General features: G+C 45.7%; 5 protein-coding genes across 6 annotated transcripts; 1 reads left to right on the plus strand and 4 right to left on the minus strand.

The window, feature by feature from the left end:
- Positions 1-527: 527 nt before the first annotated feature.
- LOC104583926 (cytochrome c1-like) lies at positions 528-1961 on the minus strand. Its single transcript, XM_010237951.1, has 2 exons — positions 1233-1961; positions 528-893 (listed from the first exon to the last, which is right to left on the minus strand). Exons 1-2 carry the CDS (start codon positions 1959-1961, stop codon positions 528-530), a joined length of 1095 nt encoding a protein of 364 aa, XP_010236253.1.
- Positions 1962-3656: 1695 nt separating this feature from the next.
- On the plus strand, positions 3657-7612 carry LOC100844090 (pentatricopeptide repeat-containing protein At1g71210, mitochondrial). Its single transcript, XM_003573857.4, has 2 exons — positions 3657-6618; positions 7353-7612. Exon 1 carries the CDS (start codon positions 3836-3838, stop codon positions 6551-6553), a length of 2718 nt encoding a protein of 905 aa, XP_003573905.1. The 5' UTR covers positions 3657-3835; the 3' UTR covers positions 6554-6618; positions 7353-7612.
- A 1371-nt stretch (positions 7613-8983) lies between these two features.
- On the minus strand, positions 8984-13317 carry LOC100845512 (ribose-phosphate pyrophosphokinase 1, chloroplastic). Of its 2 annotated transcripts, XM_003573861.4 has the most exons (9): positions 13152-13317; positions 12567-12749; positions 11992-12240; positions 11490-11633; positions 11216-11383; positions 10921-10990; positions 10306-10387; positions 9608-9767; positions 8984-9453 (listed from the first exon to the last, which is right to left on the minus strand). In XM_003573861.4, exons 1-9 carry the CDS (start codon positions 13260-13262, stop codon positions 9415-9417), a joined length of 1206 nt encoding a protein of 401 aa, XP_003573909.1. In that variant the 5' UTR covers positions 13263-13317; the 3' UTR covers positions 8984-9414. The 2 variants fall into 2 exon arrangements, with proteins under 2 accessions (XP_003573909.1, XP_014755495.1); XM_014900009.2 differs by lacking the exons at positions 8984-9453; positions 9608-9767 and adding an exon at positions 10003-10163 and having other exon boundaries at positions 13152-13316.
- A 1069-nt stretch (positions 13318-14386) lies between these two features.
- Positions 14387-16482, minus strand: LOC100821833. The gene is made up of 2 exons (XM_003573868.4): positions 16202-16482; positions 14387-15030 (listed from the first exon to the last, which is right to left on the minus strand). The coding sequence occupies exons 1-2, from the start codon at positions 16330-16332 to the stop codon at positions 14580-14582; spliced, it is 582 nt and encodes a 193-aa protein (XP_003573916.1). The 5' UTR covers positions 16333-16482; the 3' UTR covers positions 14387-14579.
- Positions 16483-18929: 2447 nt separating this feature from the next.
- On the minus strand, positions 18930-20630 carry LOC100829707 (probable xyloglucan endotransglucosylase/hydrolase protein 30). The gene is made up of 3 exons (XM_003570821.3): positions 20389-20630; positions 20183-20283; positions 18930-19786 (listed from the first exon to the last, which is right to left on the minus strand). The coding sequence occupies exons 1-3, from the start codon at positions 20570-20572 to the stop codon at positions 19061-19063; spliced, it is 1011 nt and encodes a 336-aa protein (XP_003570869.1). The 5' UTR covers positions 20573-20630; the 3' UTR covers positions 18930-19060.
- Positions 20631-24223: the final 3593 nt, after the last annotated feature.

Genomic DNA, 24223 nt, shown 5'->3' on the forward strand with positions numbered 1-24223 from the left:
TTGATCACATTTATAGAAAATTTTACTCTCTCCGATCCATAATAAGTGTCTAAATAAAAGACACTTATTGTGGATCGAAAGGAGTACCAACATCTATATAATTCTAACTTAGTTTTATTAAATCTGTGGTGAACTGGTCATACATGTCTCTGTAGTATACTTATTTGATATTGTACATATCAACACATTACATGACAAAACTAAAACATCGTACATTCAGAAACACGGAGGTGGTTATTCATAAGTATAGAACTCATATAGCGGTATCAATTTGGGATTAATCAAAGAAAGCTTACAAATTGTCATACAACCTCTCCCATCTGGAGTCCTTAATTACAACAAGTAAAAGAAATTACATTCGATGCAATGATCGACGACGGGGACTTAGACCGATCCCCCACTTATGATGAAGATTACAAAAATCCAAAACAGATCAACGCAAACAAAATAAGCAAAAGAGTTATTAAACGGACAATTCATGCAATTCACGGCGATGCATGAGTATAGGATCCATGATCATCGATAACTCACAGCTTGTATCCGGCGGGGGCGGCGGGGACGTCCTTCTGGGCGACGGCCTCGAGCGCCGGGGCGGCCTCGGTGGCGGCCTTCTGGATGGCCATGTCGCCGCTGACGGTGGCCGCGTCCGCCGCCTTCGTCTCCGTCGCCGGCGCCACCGCGGCGGCTCCCGCCAGCGCGTAGGTGACCGCGGACGCGATGTTCTCCGACGCCGCCTTCTTGTCCACCGCCACGTCCACGGGGGAGCTCGCCGCCTCGGCGTCCTTCATGTACTTCTTCGCCTCCGCCGCGTGGAAGTTGGACGTCTCGTCCGCCGCCACCGTCTTCTCCGGCAGCGCTCCCCGCATCACCGCCGCCGTGATCTTGGCCGCGTGCTTCCTGAGAGCTTCCAATGGGGAGTGCCTCACGGGGGCGGCTGGGGCGGCTTCCTCCTTGTTGTAGGCGCCTCCGGCGGCCGCGGCGGCCTCTTCTTCCTTCTTCTCATACGCGGCGGGGGCGGCCTCTTCCTTCTTCTCCTCCGCGGCCGGCGCGGCTTCTTCCTTCTTCTCATACGCGGCGGGGGCGGCCTCTTCCTTCTTCTCCTCCGCGGCCGGCGTGGCTTCTTCTTTCTTCTCATACGCGGCGGGGGCGGCCTCCTCCTTCTTCTCCTCCTTGTAGGCGGCCACGGCCTCCTCTTTCTTCTCCTCCTTCTTCTCCTCCTTCTCCTCGGCGGCGGGGGCGGCGTCCTTGGCGTAGCCGCCGGCGGCGGCCTTCTCCTTGATGTCCAGCTTGCACTTCTCGATGCAGCCGACCACGGCTTCCTTCCCCTGGGGCTTGTAGTCCGCCTCGCACTTCTGGCAGCACGCGTGGAGCTCTGGGCTTATTGGCTCCTCCTTCGGCTTCTCTTCCGCTGCCGGCGTGGGCTCTGCGGTGTAGCCAGCCGGTGCGGACTTCTCTTCGGCTGCTGGAGCAGGCTTCTCTTCCGCCGCCGGTGCCGCCTTCTCCGCGGTGTATCCCGCCGGAGCCGCCTTCTCCTCCGCAGCCGGGGCTGCCTTCTCTTCCGCCGCCGGCGTAGGCTCAGCGGTGTAGCCAGCTGGCGCAGGCTTCTCCTCCGCGGCTGGCGCCGCCTTCTCTTCCGCCGCAGGGGCCGCCTTCTCTGCTGTGTACCCAGCCGGCGCCGCCTTCTCCTCCGCAGCCGGGGCCGCCTTCTCCTCGGCCGCCGGTGCCGCCTTCTCAGCGGTGTACCCCGCGGGCGCCGCCTTCTCCTCCGCAGCCGGTGCCGCCTTCTCTTCCGCCGCGGGGGCAGTGTACGCCGCCGGGGCAGCCTTCTCTTCCGCAGCCGGCGCGGTCTCCTCGCCGTACCCAGCGGCTGGCCGGGACGCGGCCGGCGCCGCCGCGAGGGCGACGAGGAGCAGAGCCAGCAGGACGCTCGCCGCGCTTCTTCTTCTTCCAGCTGCTGCCATGGCTGACGCTCAAACTCAAAACTCAAAAACAAATTCTCTCTTTATTCAATGTGATCTTGGTGATCTGCTTGAAGCGATGATGGATCTGAGACGCTGCGGGCGGTGAATTTATAGGGCGCTGCGTGTGCTTGCGGACCGATGAGAGAGCTCGCGGTGGCGGTTGATTGCATGATGCTTCACTAATTTCGTTTGGTCTCCTGTGGCTCTGCTTGATTTTGTGACTATCTATATATGGAATTCCGAAAGAATACAATTTTTTCCTCCTATGTTCCGAAAAACAGGGTGCGAGTTTGTTCCTGGTTCCAAGTCGGTATATACCTTTTATGCAGTGTTCCAGTAAGAAATCTCATGGTTTTTTTTTTCTAGAGCATTTTTTTTTGTCTGACGGCTTTATCAATAATATTTTTATGGACATGGTTAGAGTCACCATGCTAACAAGGACAATCTAACAGTGAAGACATGCATGATTCACAAGCCAGACGTGGGAGAGCCATTGAATTGAAAAAACAGCAAAGATGTCATAAACTCTTTTCTCTTGCAAAAACATTTAGCAAACCAGAGGAAGATATTGCTTCGTCTTAGGAAACATTTAGCTATTGGACACTATATAAACATGTATACTGTTGGGCCACCAATATAGATGCGGACGGCTCCCGCGGTTAGAAAAGAGAGAAAAACGTACATGTTTATTTCTTGTCAAGCCCATCCAAATCAAGGACAGAGAGTTTTTCCCCTTGCAACGAATAGGCTAGAATTTGGAGAAAATAAGTAGCCAAACAAAATTTCATGAGTAAATTGTCTTATAACACTTTGGTGCACCTTTTGAACTGTTTCTATGTAATTAAAACTCTTAGACTAACTGTAACAAAGAACTGTACTTCCACAGAAAAATAAGGTGGTTAGGTTTATAGATAGGGCACCATACAATACTCGATCTTGGAGTCCAAACAAATGTGGACCTTTTTTCATAAAAAAATATATATATTCCCGTGTCTTGAATGTTTAAATTTCAGACAAAGCCAAGCACTTTTTTTTCTTAAGGATGAAGAATTGGCTCAAATTCAATTTCGAGATTTTTTTTTTAAAATTACAAAATCATGAATGCTTTCCTTGCTAGATTGTTATCTAAGGGGAAATGGCCTATAAAGTTTGCAGGTTCAAAAATTAAGGTCTAGAAAATCATAAATTCTTACATTGTCAAACTATTTCATCTTTGTCAAAACTGAGCATTATTCGAGGCAAAATCGACTCGTGCTGTTTTATAGGCTCGAATTTAGCTGGAAATTCAATCTTCTCAGAAAAAATAAAGAAGAAAATCATAGATTCTCTCCGAACCGGTCCGTTTCGACTTGAACCAAAACTTCGAAGGAAATACGACTTGTGAAATTCGTTGGTCCAGATTCCGTTGTCGGACGACTCATTCCTGCAATTTGTAAACAATAATAAAATTAAAAGATTATTGATAAGAAAAAAACACCAAAAAGGTAAAACCAAAGTTTTTTAACCGATACAGGTTCATTTGTTTTTTTTGTGTGGAAGATACAGCTTTATTTATTTAGTGCAATTTACTCTCTTTTTTTTTACTCATTGCAGCGTTTCTTCTTCTTGTTTTTTTTAGAATAACATTGCAGCGTTTCTGAATTCTGATCCGACCCAAAAGTATACCCAAAACGCTCGGCCCGGCAGCAGCCCCGATAGACCCGACCCAAAACCGAACTCAGCAAGACACCCCCCGCAAAAATTCCAACCCGCGACCCAGAGAGCATAGATCAGCCGCCACCGCCAACCAATGCGACCCGCCGCCGGCCGCCACCGCTGCCGGCGGCAAACTCCGGGCCGCTGCTGACCGCCACCGCCGGGTGCCATCCCCAGCCATGCCTCGCCTCCTCTTCCCGCTCCCCTCCCGCTCGCGCCGCCGCCGCCTGCTCGCCATTCTGTCGAACACCTTCTCTGCGTCCGCCCACGCGCCTCCGCCGCGGCTTCCCCCGCCGCTCCCGCAGCTCTCCCCGCTGCTCCCCCACACCGCGGAGTCCTACGACTCCGTATCCGCCGCCGCGGCCGACATCGCCGCCTCCTTCCGCGACTGGTTCCTCGTGCCCCGCGCCTCCGCCGCCCCCGCCCTCGACGCGATCTACGAGGCCCTCGCCGCGGACGACATGGCGGCGCTCGAGGCGCTCGCGCTCACGGAGGCCTTCGTCCTGTCGGTGCTCCGCCACTGCCCGCGGAGGATCCCCGACAGCGACGCGCTGCTGCTGCTCCGCCTCAAGTTCTTCGACTGGTCCGGCCGCCGGCCGCGCTACCGCCACACCCGCGCAGTCTACCATGCCGTCTTCCGCCTGCTCTCCCGCGCGCGCCGCTCCTCTGTGGTGCTCGACTGGCTCCGCCTCTTCTCCGCCACCAACTCCTCCGCCTCCCAGCCGCGCTTCCACGACACGCTCGTCGTGGGCTACGCCGTCGCGGGCGACCCTCAGCGCGGGCTCAGCGTCCTCGGCCGCATGCGCTACCATGGCTACAACCTCGACGCCGTCTCCTCCCGCATCCTGCTCAACTCGCTCGTGGATGCCTCGCTCCACAACTTTGCCGACTCCTTCTCCCGCAGCATTGCTGCTAGTCCCGTCACAACCTGCATCCGCATCAAGAGCCTCTGCCGTCGCGGCAGCTTTGACGACGCCGTGGCGCTCCTCGACACCCTCCCCTTTGCCCAGGCGTCCAGAGGGCCCGCCGCTGGCACTATCATCACCGAGTTCTGCCGGCGTGGGCGCTACGATGAGGCATCCCGGATTGTTGATAAGTTCTCGTCATGTGATGTGTACGGTGCGTGGATCCATGGTCTTATTGAGGCTGGGAGGCTCGATACTACATTGCAGTTCCTTTCTGATAAGAAGGAAGCTGAGGGATATATCCCTGATGGTCAGCGGTATGATAAGCTTGTGTACCGCCTGCTCCGCAAGCACAGACTTGGTGAAGTGTATGATTTGCTTGTGGAAATGATGGAGGAGGGCATTGCTCCAGGCCGTTCAACCATGAGCGCCGCACTTTGCTTCTTTTGTAAAGCCGGGCTTGTGGAAGTTGCCATGCATCTGTATAGGTCAAGAACGGACCTTGGGATTAACCCCAACAAGGATGTCTATAATAATCTGATCAGGGCGCTGTGCCGCAGTGGGGCCACAGAAGATGCATGTCTGGTATTGGAGCAGTCTATGGCAGACGGGTACTTTCCTGGCCGTCAGACATTTTCGATGTTTGCAAATGTGCTCTGTCAGGAAGGGAAGCTGGATAAGGTGAGGGAGCTGCTCGATAGGGCGCTGAAGCAGGAGGCATGGCCAATGGACAATGTCTTGGCCAAGTACCTCGTGGCATTGTGCAAGAGTGGGAATGTGGACGCGGCATGTGCAGTGCCTCAGATAGCAAGCAGCAAGAACCCTGCGGGCCTATATCGTTACGAATCAACTTACAAGAGCTTGATTAGGGCATTAATATTGATTAGGAGGGTTGATGTGCTGCCAAGGCTCATACTGGAAATGCAAGATATGGGACATATTCCGACCCGAAACCTCTATCAGTCAGTTGTTTGTGCTTTGTGTGAGGAGAGTAGGTACGGTGAGGTTCTTGAGCTGCTGGAGAAACAGTTGGGGAAGAATCAACTCCAACCCCGTGTGTGCTATAACTACTTCATATCTGGGGCTGGACACGCTAAGAAGGCTGATGTGGCCAGGGAGGTGTACAACCGGATGGAGTGTGCAGGGATTGAACCATCCGTAGAAAGCAACATCCTTCTTCTCATGAGTTATCTGAGGAGCAAGCGCATTGGTGACGCGTTAAACTTTTTCAACTGCATTCATGAGAAGAAGGCACCTAGGTCCAAGATGTATAATTTATTCATATCTGGTCTATGTGAAGCTCGGAAGCCGGAGCAGGCAATGGTGTTTTGGAGGGAAGCAAGGGATAAAGGATTAATCCCGAGCATCACCTGCTATGAAGAGCTTGTGCTCCTCTTGAGCGCCGTTAAAGATTACGACAGTGTTGTCAAGGTTATTGATGACTTCAGGGAAACAGGTCGCCCTGTTTCAGCCTTCTTGTGCAACGTGCTTCTGTTACACACACTAAGGAGCACCGATCTTCTGAAGGCTTGGACGCGTTCAGAAGATAAATCAGAGTCTTTTGAAGCAAGAGCTGGAGAGATCAAAGGTCGGGGGGCAGGACGATTCTTGATTGGCCAACTTATTGAGTTGTTTGCAAGTGGTATTAGAAACAGGAGTGACTTGGAGGTTTTAGAGGAAGGTTTAGAGCAGTTCTTTCCTGTTGATATTTATACTTATAACATGCTGATACGAGGATTGAGTATGGCAGGGAGGATGGATTCTGCCTGTAACATGTTCGAAAGACTCTGCAGAAAGGGTTATCAACCAAATCGATGGACTTTTGATACAATGGTACACGGCTTCTGCAGGCATGGCAACAGAAATGAGGCTGAAAGGTGGATGGAAGCAATGTACCGAAACGGATTCTATCCGACTTGGTACACTATGAGGTTATACAACAATACATCCTTGCGAGCTCATGATCAGAAAATCATGTCATTTGTCGAGTAGTTACCTATCTCTTGCCTCGCATCCATCTGCTGGTCGCCCTTAATCATATAACTTTGCTGAAACAGGTAATTTATTAAGAAACATTGTTCTTTGATTTATTTTGTACTGCATTATGGGTTTTAGTTGTTTGAGAGGCTCTCAAACCATATTTTCTGTTCTTTGCCAGAGAACTGAGACATTGGGTAATTTTTGCTACTCCCTCCGATCCATATTACTTGTTTCAAATTTGCCCAAATATGGATGTATCTATGTTTAAAAAGCGTGTAGATACATGTAATATTTCGACAAGTAATATGGGTCAGAGGGAGTAGTAGTATTTTCTGATGAGTGATGACACTAGGGATAAATTGCTTGCATTTTATTAGTCACATTAGCCTAGTGGATTTTAATTACTCCATCCGATCCATATTAATTGTCTCAAATTTGGCACAAATATGGATGTATCTGTGCCTAGAAAGCGTCTAGATACATGTAATATTTTGACAATTAATATGGACGGAGGGCCATTTTTGTTGCAATCCCACATGCCTCTATTAGGTTCAAAGAAACGTGCAGTTGCTTAATAAAATGTGAATATGTACTTGTCTGTTCTATTTCCATAAGTTATATTGTTTATGCGATTCACTGCATTGATGGAAAGAACTGATCATTTGGTGGACATAAAGGTGGTGGTAGTCGATTCTGGTTATGCACATGTCTCATGGACCAATGGTTTATATAGCTTTTAATGTTTATAAGTCACAAAGTAATTCAGTTCAATAGCTTACATTCTTTCCTCCCAAATTTGAGCATTGTGCAGGCGCTCTTTTGGGGATCAAACATATTCACGTGGAGAATATTCCTAAACTTAACATTATTGCATCATGAATCACATCACACCTGGCACAACATAGCGTTGAAGATGTTTTTAGGGTAGTATCATGTAACATCAATTTTGTTTTCCTTTGCCCATGATGTATTTTACTAGTTTTACACTGTTTATGTGGTGTAACAATAATTCAGTCTCCACTGAATCAGTATATTATATCAAGCAATGAAGATTTATCGTGACATCATCTAGAAGTTTAGCACTAGAAATTGATTAAAGGCAGATAGTCCAACTTCAATCTTTGATCTGTGAGTTCCTGTCATAACTGCAAGTCCTAGCTGTTGTGAAGAGAATGGAGTAGACTCCTCTTTCCTTTTTTTGCATGGTGAGAATTAAATAAGATGCATATGTATGCTTCATTTATGGACCCCATTTCCTTTCGAAGGTTAGAATTATCTTGAAATCTTCTGTGTTGTGTGGATTTGTGTTTTACTTACTCAATGGAACACTCCATGCATTTGTGGGCACAATGAACATTTAAAAGGTCACCAAAAGACTCTTGTAGACAATGTTACTAGGTGTGCCCTATTTGAATTTGGTAGGGTCCTTTAACATTTGAACAGCTATTGCCATCGTTTCATTGCACAGGTTAAAAACTATGCTCGCCATTATTAGGGTTTGATAATTTCTTTGATTTTTTAATTAAGAGATCTATGATTTAATACCTAGATGGCCTGTTTTGAGCGAACAAATCGTGACTGACTCCTTAACTTTTTTTTGTTATTTTTTTTAACGGAAACAAGTAATCAATTTTAGGAAGCAAGCTCGATTCCGTTCACATTAATTCATGCGCTCAGCTATCTCGTGCAGCACAAAGCTGAGCTGATATATTTTTTTGGAATATTCGGCTCAGAGTACTTCAAATTGTAGTGGGAGGGAAGGAACCTGAAAAACCGGGCTCCATGGATCCTGAATTTTTCAAATTTTTAAAACTCATATTTAGAAGTTCCGTAAGGCAATCTACATATACATAATCACATATGGATGCGTTACATTTATCCGTAAAATTTTGTTGAGAAATCTTTTCGCTTGCAGGCTACACAATTTGTGCTCACATGTTAATTTTTTTCTCAATATAACTCTACACATTCATATACACATGTAGATAATTTTTCCCAGATTTCTATATATTCCATCCGTTCCTAAAAATAAGCGTATTTTGTTTTTTAACCGAGTTGTTGACTAAGATTATTTCTTCGGCGTGTGACTTATGTGACTTATTTGAGCTGCATGGGGACCATGGAGCCTAGGCTCCAAACATCCACACTCGGAAGAACCCAGAATTTCATAGACGCACAGGATCAATGTTGTCCCCATATGTACCTGTAATCATTTTTCATAATTTAGTTTGGAACTTAATCGCAGTTTTTGACATTTTCTAAAATCAAGAGCACTGATCTGGCGCGCAAGTTCCCTTCTCGGAAGAAGCCAAACCACATGCTCCCGTCATTGTGAGTTGCGTATGCAGAATTATCTGCCATATTAGTGGATTATCTGCAGTACAAAGACTTAGAATGTCCATTTGTGATGTTCAAAGCAGAATTATGCCACAAAAGGCAATATAGATGGTCAATTATTATGCCAGTATAAAAGGAAACCATCATTTTACATCTCAAACGGACCAGCTCTCGCAATAAAAGGTCTAAAAAAATTGAATAGCTGGGATTAAGTGGAGCTATACACACACACATTGAATTACACTAATCAAACTTCCGTCTAATTTACTATCATTCAAAGACATAGCTAAAGGTTTTTTCTGCTAACATGATCTCAGATCACACAGAGATAGCTCATTCCACAAAAATGGAAGCGGAGAAGATCGAAAAACAAGGGGCACTTGCACAACTATCCTGTCTATCAACCGTAGAAAAACAACCCTTTGCTGTTATCGACGCCATGGTGGGTTGACCCTCCATGGGACCATTCTTACCAAGGCATGGAATAAGAACCCCACAGACATAAGCTTCTTAAGTGGAACACACCTTGAGCTGCATCAGTCAATATCCAAGGTGGAGTATGGCTCGTGACCGACCTGCATTGATTTAAATATGGTCGCTTTGTTTAGCAATACTAGCGTGGGCCATAAGAAATCAGGCAAGGAACCAACCGGAACGACCTGATCTGGTACACTGGGTGTAAAAAATTATGATGATAAATTTGATAGGTTGGTGCTACTTAGTACTCACCGAGCAATCATCATGAACACGCCAGATCGTCTCGCCTAAAAGGTTAGCGACTGAAAGAATGGTCAGCTGTGGGAAATTCTTATCCTCCTTCAGAGGGATAGTGTTTGTGGTGATTACTTCTTGAAACAAACCACTTGATAGTCTTTCAATGGCAGGTGGGCTGAAAAGATGATTTGAAACATACTTGTAGAATAAAAGAACTAAACATATTTGGCACAAAATAACAAAATAAGACATACGACTCGAATTTGAGTTTAACAATTGAACTTTGCAATAAACACGCGAGCTTTTGATGGTACATTTTAAGTTCACTTTTCCATGACTTCTAGCACCAAGAGTAAGTTAAAACCAAATTTTGCATAATAAGCAATATCATACATTTGCGATTTGGCATCTGTCACCACTGAATTTTATTTCCCTGCTGTTACTTAGTAAGTGTATCCATGCAGACTTGCAGAGTTTAGATCTGAATACAATGTTCGACTATACCAGCAAAATGCGCACTTTATGAATCGCTTGCACAAATTGGTGCAGACTCTGGTTCCATCAGTCTCAGCTGCATGGAATAAGTCGGTGACTATGTATATATATAGTACGATGATGGGCCTAAAAACAGCATGTGCAGCAAAGCAAGTTCCGTAGTTCATCTGGCCTACTTCCTACTAGAAAAATTTGAAATGAGCATAAAAATAGTGTACCTAAAAACAGCATGTGTACAGCATGCATACACCTCCCTTGCTCCTTCTTGATGCAGCAGCTCAGCTCCTTTGGCAATAGTTCCTAGTTTAATTGTAATAGCTTCATTTAGATATTCATATCCAGAAGTACCCAAAAAATGCTGCTGAGTTTAATATGCAACAATATGTTTACTTATCAGTCATCATGCATGAGTGTGGAACACTTCAGCAGATTTTCAGATTAAACTGTAATGCAAGCATATGACTTGTATTGCCACCTTATCAAAAACAATAGTAGCTATATAATATCTGGCTTCTGCTCTAAAAATGCATCCCATACCATATACTCCCTCCTTTTCTCAAAGTACGGCATATAAGTTTTGTTCTAGTGATATCTTTTAGTAAACATGGTCAAAGTTAAAAAAAGTTTGACTAAGGACAAAACTTATATGCCCTATTTTAAGAAAAGGAGAGAGTGCTTGACTAGTGACAACATGGCGGATCATCGATCACTACGTTAGCATAAACCAAGCGAATAGTTACGAACACGACACCAAGTCATGGCTCAACTGTCCCTCGGTGTGAAATGGCCAACCTAAGAATTATGTTTTCTATAACTTATACCGCATAACTTACCAGCTGTATCAATCATATCGTCCATCATAACAGCCACTTTTCCTTTAACATCTCCAATAAGATTCATTACCTGTAATAAATGCACATGATAAGTTGTGCTTGCTTGATTTGACAGAACCAAGATAAAAGCATGGAAAAAATTAGTGTGAACCATGTGCAATAGCACATCTCCAAATGCATTATACATACCTGCATATTAAACTAGCACAGAATATAACCGTGGTACTGTGGACAAGAATATACAATAAGATATTCTTCTATTTGCATAAAAAATTAAATAATATCTACTACTTGCCTCGGCAACATTGTGTCCATGTCTTCTTTTATCCACAATTGCTAGAGGTGCATCTGATAGCTTTTTGGCAAAAGCACGTGCCCTGGCAACACCTCCAACATCAGGCGATACCACCACTAAGTCATTTGAACATATTGTCTTGCTGGCAAGGTAATCAAGAATCACCGGCTTGACATATCAAAGAGGCAAACACAGAGACAGTTTTGAAACAATGAACATCACATGTCAGCCTTAAAGTAACTGATCAACTGAAGCATCATGCATCGGTAAGTACCTGGCCATAAACATGATCTACTGGGATGTCAAAGTATCCCATGGCCTGACTTGAATGAAGATCACTAACAAGGACACGGTTCGCACCAGCTTCTGTAATCATATTAGCTACAAGTTTTGCAGCTATAGATTCACGACCTTGAGACTGAGAAAGTAACAAAGTAAAGAAATGCTCCCGTTAGATTTGACAATGAATTTTGCTTTAGCAAATATTAGAATGTTGTGGCAGAAATATAAAGCAAGACTGAACTTCAGATAATTCATTATCCTGCAAGAACAAGTTCATCATGGTAATACAATTTGCAAGGTTACTGAGCATTGACTTCAATTCCCCACATTTATGTCATCTTGAAAAGCCTCCATGTATGGCAATGATTTAAATTTGACAGCACAAAGTTTGGTTGTACATTGCTATGATGTGTTTTTTCCATTTAAAAAAGAATTAGCCTCAAAAGTCAAAACGATCAACATTATATTTGATGATCCATATTCACGAAATATACCTTCCTGTCAGACCTGGCATAACCGAAATAAGGGATGACTGCAGTAATATTCTTAGCAGATGCTCTTCTACAGGCATCAATCATGATCAGTAGCTCCATGAGATTCTCGTTTGCTGGAGGACATGATGGTTGCACAAGGAATACATCGCAGCCCCTTACACTTTCTTGTAACTGAACATATATTTCTCCATCAGCAAACCTTTTTATGTTAATCTTCCCAAGTTCTAGACCCATGTAGCTTGCTATTTCCTGTTACAAGATATGAAGAAAACAAATGCAGATTAGAATGGCATTCAGAGACAAATCACTCGGTTTGAGATGGACTTATTTATAACAACTCGGACTCAAATAACTAGATATATTCCACTTCAAGAATAGCTTTCCAGTTTCTATAGTTCATGCCTCTTTAACCTTAGTATAAATACTTCAGGTTTCCATTTGTTCGTCTACAAACAACCCACTTGTCATGTCCATTGCAAAACAGGTGTGCTACTAGTAACCAGGAGGAGGAAATGGTAGTATCTGGAACTGCGAAAGTACAAAAGTGGAATTCCTTCATGGAAGATCCAACTGACCTGGGAAAGAGAAGGATTGGCTGTGCCTGAGAAGATACGCAGCCTCGTGCCATCCTTCCTAACCTTGTTGTCACCGAAAACTGGCATTGTTATAGGAGTCCATAGCGAACTGTCAGGCACAGGAATGCAGGGGGGTGCTCCATTGACTGCCCTCAGCTTCAGAGGATCAACCCTTTGACACTTCTGCGTTTATATAGATAAAATTTGGCTCATGTACACACCAAAAAATCCTGTTTCAACATTCTACCGCAAGCAATTTGTTCTACCGATCTAAAAAACAAAACAATTATCCCGCAACGAAAAAAAAAACCTATCTATCAAACCGGCTAACACAATCCAACAGAGAAACAATGTACTGGCCAGCTAAAAAAGGACTAAAATTCCCCAAAATATTTTTCAGAACAATCTGCAACCAAACAGGGTGAGGTCCAGACGGAAACTAATGATATTAGCGTTACAAATCCTCCTAGCTGCAAACACAGACAGATGGATAGTACATAGAACACGAAACCAGAAAACTGTATCAACCCCTCTCGCACTTGTTGCGTGAAGCGGGGATAAGGGGAGGGCCGGCCGGTAGCTCACCACGAAGAAGGGGCTTGAGCGCGGGCGGCCGCGGAGGCTGCGAGCGGCGAGGGGAGACGCCGCCGGCCCGGCAGCGATGGCGGCGGCGGAGGAGGAGGAAGGGAGCGGCATGGGGAAAGGAAAGGAGGTCAGTGGTGGCGAGGGTTTAACTCAGGTTAGTATATTGATTGGAACTGAAGTCTCTTGAGTCTTGATCTGTCGGCTCAGGTTAATTAATAACTGGAGTATACTAATCTCTGATATATTTTTTGAGGAAATGCTAGCTTTATTAATACTCAAATAAGGGGATTTTTTTTTCACAGGCTCGGGGATATATTGGAAAAATCTAGATAAGAGAAGAAGAACGGAATTTCTATGCCAGGGGAAACCCTTATCCTGACCGTCCATCTGAGGTCTCCTTTTCTGAGATGTGTTGATTGAAGCCCTTAGTCCATTAATTAAGCAGAACATGGTTGCCGAAAATCGGAATAAACCTACGCGCGGCGTAGTCATGGAACATGACCGCATTAGGGCAACATCGACCGACTTGGCTACCTACCCCTGAAATCCACACACGCTGCAAAAAAGAAGACCACCGTTGGGCTTGTCCGCTGATATTGTCGTTGGCACACGTCAATTTTTGAGCCCGTGACTCCGACTTCACCATAACACAATCAATAACAAAGCCCTCGCTCCAATAGCTATACCGAACTCGCGCCGGTCCATGCCAAACAATCGGCCACACGCCAATGATTGGCGGCTTTGGTTCCGATGGTAAGCTTTGAAAAGGGGATGTGCAAGGAAGCGCCGCACAAAATTGTCGCCGCTTGAGAAAGGGAGCCACTGAAACCTAACATACATGCTGGAAGCAGACTAACATACCACTGCACAATGGAATAACCAAGCATGTCAAGACACTACTGCCATTGTTGTGTAGCTATTTGTAGAATTCAAGAATTGGAACACCAAAGCCAAAGACAACACAAATTCACTGATCTGATTCTTTTTATCAGTTCTCAACATGTTTCCTTTGAGCGTGTCCAGCGGAGGTAACCAAGCACGCATAATATCCAAGTGTCCACTATCAAATACTCCCTCCTCCGTCCAATATTAAGTGACTTTCTATTACATGTATCTAGACGCTTTTTAGGCATAAATACATCCATATTTGAGCAAATTTGAGTCACTTAATATGGAACGGAGGGAGTACAACATTCTGGTGAAATGGCAAGCATCTGGGGGACTTGCTCGAAATAAAATCAAAATGCTAGAGTTTGATGATGATTGGTTAGAGAATATATTGGCCAAGAACTGGTAGTATAGAGCAACAACGATTCTGTTCATCACTCGATTATTATTACAGGAGGACTAGTGAGAACTCTGTTCTAGGCCAAATTTCAGTCAAGTGATATTCAAATTACAACCAAAAAAGGGTAAAACTACATATCCTTACATCATCAGCTGAGCAATGTCCTTCCGGAAGACGCCCTCCATCAGGTACTTCCTTTTGGCGGTGGTAGACGGGAACGGCGAGGAGGAGAATCGCCTGCACTGGCTGCTCGCGCTGATCCTTGTGGACTGCATCATCGTGGGAAGGATGGGGAAGGACTTGGGCCGGATATTCAGAGGCGAAAACAGCATCTTCCCACTAGAATCATGTGTTGAAGTTTTGGACGCGGGCTTCTGAGCTCCTGCAGCCTTGTTCATGTTCGAGAGATGCCTGTATTGCTCTGAGCGGCCGTGTGGTAGGCCTGGTGGGTTGGGGCGAATCTGAGCTGAGGGCTTCATACGGTCAAGCCAGCGAAGGATCGCGTTCCCAAGGTTCCGACCAACTTCAATGTCCCTCTCCTGGATGTTCTTGTGCACTGAGACTGCAACAGCGAAAATAGAGCGTGTCCGCCTGCATAAAATGGAGGGAAAAAAAATGAAGAGATCAATCTTTGACTGTTGGCTAGTATCGAAGTGATATAAGCATTATTTGATCACATTAGAGGCACTGATACCATTAGAAAAACTTGTTGCACATATATATATATATATGATGAAAACCTCTAGTGGAGGACAGCCATGCGTGGATGAATGATAACAGAAATTAGCGAGTTGCGGGATAAATTTTTATGGATTGCAAAAACAAACATTTTCTAAACAGACAGGGAACTGTGAATGCTTTCTGCAATTTCTTATGGCAAACAGCTATAGGATGTGAACTGTCAGTACCATATAGGTGTGGGGATTATGGATGCTTAAAATGCTGAGATATCTCAAAATGCTCACGGCTGATACTTGGGCCCAGCGATAGCTCGAGTTACTGTACGAATGGTCGAGCCAATCGCCTACGCCGGCACACACAGACCCGCACAAATTCGATACACCTGACAAAGTAAGAAGGTGTAAAAACTAAAAACCACTCCCTCCGTTTCCTTTTTGTAAGATGTTCTAACTTCTAGCTTTTGCCCTAAGTCGAATCTCTTAAAGTTTGACCATGTTTATCGAAAAATCTACAACTCTAAATTAGTTTAACTAAATACATGATCATCTATGTCCATGATATATAGACATCAACATAGCATACTTATTTGATATTGTAGATATTAGCATATTCCATAAACTTGGGCAAACCTTAAGAAATTCCACTTGAGACAAATATCATATATTTATATGTAGGAACGGAGGGAATATAGAGAGTAAAAAAGCACACGTCGTGGTAAATTACAAGGTTATGTACGGTTGACTAGACACACGGGTCGGCAGCTATAGTCCAGATTTCAGCGCGAGCTGCTTGTTAACCCGGAGGCTAATCAAACTCTTGCTGCTCCAGTCCAGCGGTGCATGTATCCATTGTCTGTCTTGGAACCACACGGCGAGCAAGGGCGACACGGCACTACGGCAGCAAGCAGGCTAGCCCCTCCCGGCGGTCGCTTTTACCGGCGCCATGGGGCTAAGTAAGCAGGAACAAGGCGTCGATTTGCCATAAAGTTAACAAGCGAGACACCACTAACACCAATTACCAACACCAATTACAAGGCAGCCCGGAGGAAGGAAGGAAGGAAGGAAGGGAGGAGGGAAGGTACCTGTAGACGAAGTCCCGGACCTTGGGGTGGTTTGGGCCGATGAGGAGGCGCTGGCCGCGGAGCGCGAGGCGGTAGGTGCGCCTGAGGCCGAGGAAGTAGGCCGTGATCGCCGTCAGCTCCCACAGCACCATCTGTCTCCGGGCGGCGGCGGAGGAGGAGGGGAGAGGGTTTTACGGAAGGAAGCCCCGGCGGCGAGTGGAGTCGATTTGGACGGAGAAAGGGGATCGATTTGAGGAAGCGGGGCAAAGTGGTAAATAGAGGCAGGTATTATGCCCCGGCCCCAAGGAAGCAAAAGAAGATGCCTTGGGTTCGTCTGTGTCTGTGTGTGTGTTTGCTTGCGGGACGGGTCCGTCTTTGTGATTTGCCACGTACACGTAAGCCGTGATGCGATACGATGCGGTTTCGAACACCCAGCGGCGTGCCCCCGCGCAAATTACTGCAGCCCAGCCCAACCGCAGCCAGCAGCAGCAGCTTAGCCCAACCCCAGCCAGCAACGCGTGGCCCAGCAGCAGCTCAGCCCATCCTATCACGAGGATTAACACAGCAGTTCAGCCCATCCGCGAGGAGTGTTCGATGTTCCCTTTCCTCGTATATATCTATGCCTAGTATTGATATGGAACAGAAGAAGTTAAAAAAAAAACAATGTTCGGTTTTCTTTTTTAATGAAATATTGAAAACGTGCGTGTGATTTTTTAATGGATCTAACACGTCGAAATTCATCAGCATATACACAATGTTCTTAGAAAATAACATCACTTTCACATCATATCTACGCATATTTGTCGGTTTATCGGTGTCTACTACTAATCTTCGGCTGTTATTTGTCGGCTTATCAACACATATTTTCCAATTCAACGGGCTTATTTGCCGGGTTAGCCATGACTACTTGCCGTCTTAACTGTGTATATATACATGTAATCTAAAGGTGGCTACTTGCCGGATTAAATATGTCCACCTGCTAGATTTATTGCGTCTACTTCCCAAATTAGATGTGCTTACTTGTCGTTTCACCTATGCGTATTTCGGTACTTGCCGACTCAGACATGCCTATTTACCAATTTATGCACGTCTATTTACCGGCTTATCCACACATACGTGGCAACTAGGTAGTACATAACATGACAACTGCTAGTGCACAGTATTATGACCTAAAAATATGGCAACTGAGATGAAGTAAAATGGCAACTGAGATGAAGTAACATGGCAACTGAGACCAAACAACATGTGACAACTAGGTAGTACACGTCATGGCAATTATGACCTAACAACATGGCAACTAAGACGAAGTAACATGACAACTAAGACCAAACAACATGTGGCAACTAGGTAGTACACGACATGGCAATTATGACCTAACAACATGGCAATTAAGACCAAACAACATGATAACTAGGTAGTACACGACATGACAACTATTGATACACATCATGGCAATTAAGACCAAATAACATGGTAGCTAATACCAAAAAACATGGCAGCTAATACCAAACAACATGGGCAACTAAGTAGTACACGCCGTAGCAGGTGCTAGTGCATGACATGACAATTATGATCAAATAACATGACAACTAGGTATGACACGACATAGCATCTACTAGTGCACGACGTGGCAATTATGACCTAACAACATGACAACTAAGACCAAATAACATGACTACTAGGTAGTGCGTGAACTGTCAATTATGATCTAACAACATGGCAACTAAGTTAAACAACCTGGCAAGTACAGGTGAACGACATTGCAATTATGACCAAATGACATGATAACTAGGTAATGCATTACACGATGTCCCATTTTTGTACACGACATAGTAATTATGACCAAACAATATGGTAACCACGTAATGTACACGACATGACAACTAGCTAATGTTGCACAACATGACACTTAGGACACAATAATATGACAACTAGTCCAATATATATCACATGACACGACAACTAATAGTATACGTCATGTCAGCTAATGCACGACATGTTAACTATGATCCAACAACATGCTAGTCGGTGATGAAAAAACATGTCAACTAGATTTTGCTCAAAATTTATGCATGATTGTACACATTGCTAACATTACATAATACAAGTACTTTAGTGTGGGAACATTAACACAGCCATGCACATCTTGCTTACACGGTCAGTTCGTCAAACACTTTGCCTACACATGAAGGGCAGCACATCTCCAGCGCGATCTTCTTCAAGGAAACATTGTACCGGTCAATGGTGGACTGGAAGAAGATCGTGGACGTCCTGGCCTCACTCGGTGCCGCTGCCCCACCGCCCTGACGCCGTGTACGCGCTGCCGGCGCGGGCCCGTCGGCCGCCGCTACCTCGTGCACTCGTGCAGTGTACTGCCGGCGCCGCACCTCCGCTGCCTCACCTCCTCCGCGTCACACCGCTGCCAACGCCACCCCGCCGCCTCTGGGCCAGATCGATGCCGCTGCCGGCGCCGCCTCAACGCACCGCTGCTACCGCACCTCCTCCATGCGGCACCGCAGTGACTGCTGGCGCCGCCACGCTTCCTCCGCTCGATGCCTCTGCGGCTCTGCGTGCTGGAGAGAGTGCATCAGTGGGAGAGGAGGGAGGAGATCGGGGGAAGCAAGGGGGATGAGGGAGTCAGAGAACAAGGGAAGCGACGGGCGTCGGGGGAGTGGATAAGATCGAGGAGAGGCTGGTACGGGGGATCGGGGGAAGGGCGCTCTTTTGCGAATCTCAAAGCGCCGTCGTGTAAGACAAAGTGGGGCACGTGCCCCACTTAGAATATACGATAATTAATTACTACTCCGTATCCATCATCGTTGAGTAACTAGATCCCGTTCCTAACACAATGACGTCGATCGAGCCGCTATGTAGTGTACATTACATGTCGGCCTTGGCGGTACCGGCGACACCCCTCACAGGCCGACGACCGCGTCGTCGGCGCCTGAACGCGAGCCGAAGGTGCCCGCTCTGCTTGAACCTCCTCCTCTCCGACTCGACGAGGTCGCACTCCGGGAAGGGCACGGGGTACCGTCGCGTGTCGTAGCAGTAGGAGTAGACCATGTTCTGCTCCCTGAACCGCCGCATCGCTTGCTGCTTCGCCAGCGTCATCACGGCTGGGTCTGAAGCCGCCAGCGCCGCCTCCGCCTCGGTGCAGTACCCGTCGTCGGTGGGTGTTCGAGCTGCCGGGCTGGCGCGGCATCCCACGAGGGCGAGGTCGGTGAAGGAAGCTACGAAGGGCCCGTGGATGTAGTCGACGCGGTAGCGGCCCCCCGAGGTGGCCCAGTTTGAGCCGTCCCAGATGGTGGCGTAGAGGGACATGGGCTTGGAAGGGAAGTCGTCCACGGTGTAGCTGGAGCGGGGGATGTAGCGGATGGGCACGTCATCGACGTAGAAGATGATGGCGTCACGGGTCCACAGGATGGAGTAGCGGTGGAACTCGGTGGTGGGGTCGAAGGGGAGCACGTAGCGCTCCTCTCGGCCCCGGCTTACGCTCCCGTTGCCGTACACGTTGGTCTGGACCCGCCATGGCTTGCCGCGGATGTTGCCGAGGAACTCAAAGTCCAGCTCATCGTGCGTCTTCTCGTACACCTCCCCGTTGGATGTCTGCCCAAATTGTCGTCCATCATGCCAATTTCATATCAGTTCCTCCTTTTTTTTCGTTGATATAAGATTAGTTAAAAGTAATCAATCAAGGTGATGCTAGCTTTTTCTTTGCCACATGCATCTAGTAATTGCTGACACGGAAGAGATAGCAATCAAAATGACATGGACGCAGAGTACATTTGCAACACATGACACTATATACTACTCCCTCCGTTTCATAGTTCTTGTTCAAATTTGCTGAAATATGGATGTATCTATTCCTAAAAAACGTCTAGATACATATAATATTTCGACAAGAATTATGGACTAATTAAGTTAATGAATCAATTTAATTTGGCCTAAAGTAAACTAGGTCGTAGGTTTGAGATTATTCACAGGCCGGAGGGACGTACTTACGTAGAAGGCGACGATGACGCCGGCGGTGTAGTCGGAGGGGAGCTTGATGGAGGCGCTGAAGAAGCCGTGGTGGTACATTGACGACGATACCAAACCGGACCCTGCAGCAAAATGCGATTAATTGCTCCATGAATTAAACAAGAAGAAGCTTGAACGAGAAGAGATCGAAAATTGACGTTAATTGAGTATTTGATTAATTTAATTACCGGTTGTGCGGTCGAGGAGGAGGCTGACGGTGCGGTCGTCGGCGGAGCGGAGGATGTTGTCGAAGCCGAACAGCGCCGTGTACCCTTCCGACACCGCCACCGTCGCCGCCGTCACGTCCGCCATTGCCGCCGCCACCAGCATCAGAAGCAGCAGCAGCGCCGCCGACGCGATCAAAGGCGACATGCCGCGCACCGGCAGGCCGGTCTCCGCTAGCCCCGATCCCTCGCTCCTCCCCTTAATTTGATCGGCGGGACTAGAGATAATTATTCCTTCCTTTTGTAAGTGCTCGGTTAATTTGGCTTGCCTAATTATTCCCCTGTCTGTCTCTCGGTGTTCTAATTGGGGGTTTGGTTTATTCTGAGGCGTGTGGTGACAAATTAAGGCGATCGACGACGTAACGGGAAATAATTTGATTGGAGGGAGAACGGAACGGAAGAGAAAGAGGACGAAGACCATGGGTGACCGGGGCGAAGGAAACGGAATTGAACATCCATATCCGTGAATTCCTGCCCGTGCATGCAGGCGTTCATGCAGCTGCCTGTGGAGCTTTCTAGCTCTTATCCATCCACCTGGCCGAGCGCGCGGTGGCAAATTCAAAATTGTATACATTTGGTTCTTCACTCGGCAAAAAACGGGTGTTTTTGTATCTCTCCCAATTTTGAATGTTTTGATTCCAAATGGAGTGGTTTTTTCCCCAAATTTTCCCCATTAGAAGTTTCAATGACGTTACGTTCCTCCCAGAAATGGTCCATAAAACCGAAATTGTATATAATTGGTTTCTCAATTATACCAGTCCCTTTCCACACATGAATCACCGCGTGTCGCTCATGCATGCTCGCAAGCTGCAGGATTGTATGTGTGTGTTTTCTGAGTTCGTGTGCTAAACTGTGCATTTGCTCCGAGTTTATTACTAACGTTGTATTTCAGTCTATATGTTAATACGAGGGGAAATCTGTATAAACTAGTCACAGAAAACGAGGACCATATCTGGTTGCTGCTACTATCTCTCCACGAGGAATACTTGGCACCATAAAAAAAGAGTTTATTATGCACTTTCAACAGATGCATGTGTCCTTGTTTTTGATACTCCCAGTTACTCCCAAGCCTAATCTAAAGACCAGAAAATGAATGGGGAGAGCAAATGGGCAAGACAAGCTAGCTGCAAAGGAATGTTTAGCATGCACGCCGACATCATGTAACTTGTGAGAACGGTCTCCTCTAGCTAACATAATACGCGTCTGTACTATTAATTTGCAGCTAGAAATTGTATTTATTAGCTCGTCGATCGTGACAACCAAATATGTTAGTGTCCACCCTTTCGATTTTTGCTCCAAATCAATTAACACACATCGATACATGTGATGCTGGTACTAGCTAGAACTCCAAATCAATCTGAAATTTGCCGTGACTTTTAGCCAAAATGAACGAACAACTATCCTACACTCGGCGCCTGTGGATATATATAATGATAAACTTAGCTACCGATCATGCAGTGGGCATTTGATCCAGTTCTTCTTCAACGAACGGTGTGGCAGAATATTGTGGATCGCAACAACTTCCAATTGCCTCCCAAACCTAATTAGCTCGCAAGTTACGGCGTCAAGAATGGAGCTAGTGAGGTGGTCATAGCTTTACAATGCATGGAAGCTAGGCCGGGAGGTGAGTCACATTGTCATAGTGCTATAAGTCCAAACTATTTATTTGGATCACATTATAGCTAGCTGCATGTACCATTGTACCTGAATTCTCGACGACCTCTTTTTTTTTTTCTAGAGAAACATATGGAGACTCAATTTTTATTTATTTCTGGGAAAATTATGCAGTGCTGCACGTTCACATGCACATATAACAATACTTCGCCACAATGAGATTTTTATATCGATCTTTTTACAAAAACAAATATACCTTTTGCGCTATTTATCAACACAAATTAGTCCAAATCGCTCATTTGATGGCACGTCTAACATGCTGGGCCCACAAGTTAAGCCTACATGGATGAGCATCATGTGGGGCGCATTACTGACATGGACACATGCTGGGTTCGAGTAACATGTCCTCCAATTATGTCCTGCTAGCAAGATGGGGGGTTCTATACGTCTGTGTTAGAAAAACTATATGTGGATGATGGAACTAATTAAGTGAGAGATATATGGACCGAGGACACAAATACACATTAACAATTACACCTCCCGTCGTTTGCCTCGGCAGAATTAATTTCAGGCTATCTCGGTTTTGGTTTATTCTGAGGTGGTTTGGGATTAATTGCATGAAAAGTTAAGACCATGATTGAAGAAAGGGAATGGAAGAGAGGAGGACGGCAACCATCCCATGCACCAGGAGAAGAAAACGGGATAGATATTATTAATTAATTCTCGCAAATAAAATCGAATTGGTAATAGAGAACAAATGAACCGGTATAATATTCGAGAACTAGATGAAATCCTCTATTCGTTGAAAGTTTTAATACCTTCCATCCTAACTACTACTCCCTCCGTTTCATAATTCTTGTCGAAATATTACATGCATTTAGACACTTTTTAAGAATAGATACATCCATTTTTAGACAAATTTGAGACAAGAATTATGAAACGGAGAGAGTAAATCTTAAATGAACGAATAAGATGAGAGCTCGTGCCTCTAATCAGCTAAACATATTTTATGGAAAATCCATAAGGTGGGACTCGTGACCAAAGATCAACGGGACGTCGAATGGATCATATCCTTCAATTGTTAAATTGTACTATACAACATGCATGCTAATTGTTGTGCTAGTAAATCTTGTAATGTTCTGCTCTCCTGTTTGATGCATTTGTCAATCGATACCACAACCGTTTTGTGTAATGCCTTTTGCATAGAAAAGGGGCTAGCTATTGTTTTTCCCCTTTCAAATTAAGAGTTTGTATTAATTGTTCAGCGATGTCTGAGTCATGCGGAAGACATGAGGCTAGCGGCTTAAGATTAGATCTTTAGAACAGAATCCAATCACGAGGAGACAACAAGAAAGAACAACTCCTACTTACTTTGACTGATTCAGTTCCTGTTTCTGACAGTCCCGGTGACTCCCAATCCTAAGCTCAAGATCAGAAAGCAGAGCAAATGGGTAAGGCAAGCTGGCTGCAAAGAAATGTTTAGCTAGCATGCACACCCATATCGTGTAACTTGTAACCATGTCTTCTAGGCTCTAGCTAGCATATTACAGTCTTGTATTTGTAGCCAGACATTACATTGAATGTTGTCATAGTGGTCTCAACCAACATATAGTTTCCATGCCTTTAATTTTTGCTCTATTTTCACATTTTAGCTGTACTCCAATTAGACATTGGGTGGAGACTTGAGAAACAGACATGCATAACCTCGATGTTCTAATTATCGAGCACCTGCTTCTACAATACAAGTTGCAGACCAAGCTGCTGCCCAACATGTGATACTCGCCGTGTGCAACGAATTCCCATTGCTTCCCAAGCCTAATTAGCGTTAGAGTGAGGCGCTCATGCTTGGAAGGCAGGGAGGTGATAGCTATATGTATACAAGTTGTTCATCGGGTTCGGCTGCCAAGTAGTCGGTGGGCAAGGAAAGAGTACTTATAGACCTACCTTATACATGGAATTAATGGAGAACACATGGTGTCACAATGTCATGGAGCTATACGAGTTCACCTACCATGTTTGGATCACGTTATAGTTTGCATGTACTCCCTCCGTTCCTAAATACTTGTCGTGCATGGTTTTTAATGCTGCACTAAAACCACGACAAGTATTTAGAAACGGAGAAAGTACTAGTTTGTTAATTCAGATCGATTCTGGCACGTACATTTGCAGTAGAGTTGCAATGTGA

Source organism: Brachypodium distachyon, chromosome 3 (genome assembly GCF_000005505.3).
Source record: "Brachypodium distachyon strain Bd21 chromosome 3, Brachypodium_distachyon_v3.0, whole genome shotgun sequence".
NCBI classification, from domain to species: Eukaryota; Viridiplantae; Streptophyta; class Magnoliopsida; order Poales; family Poaceae; genus Brachypodium; species Brachypodium distachyon.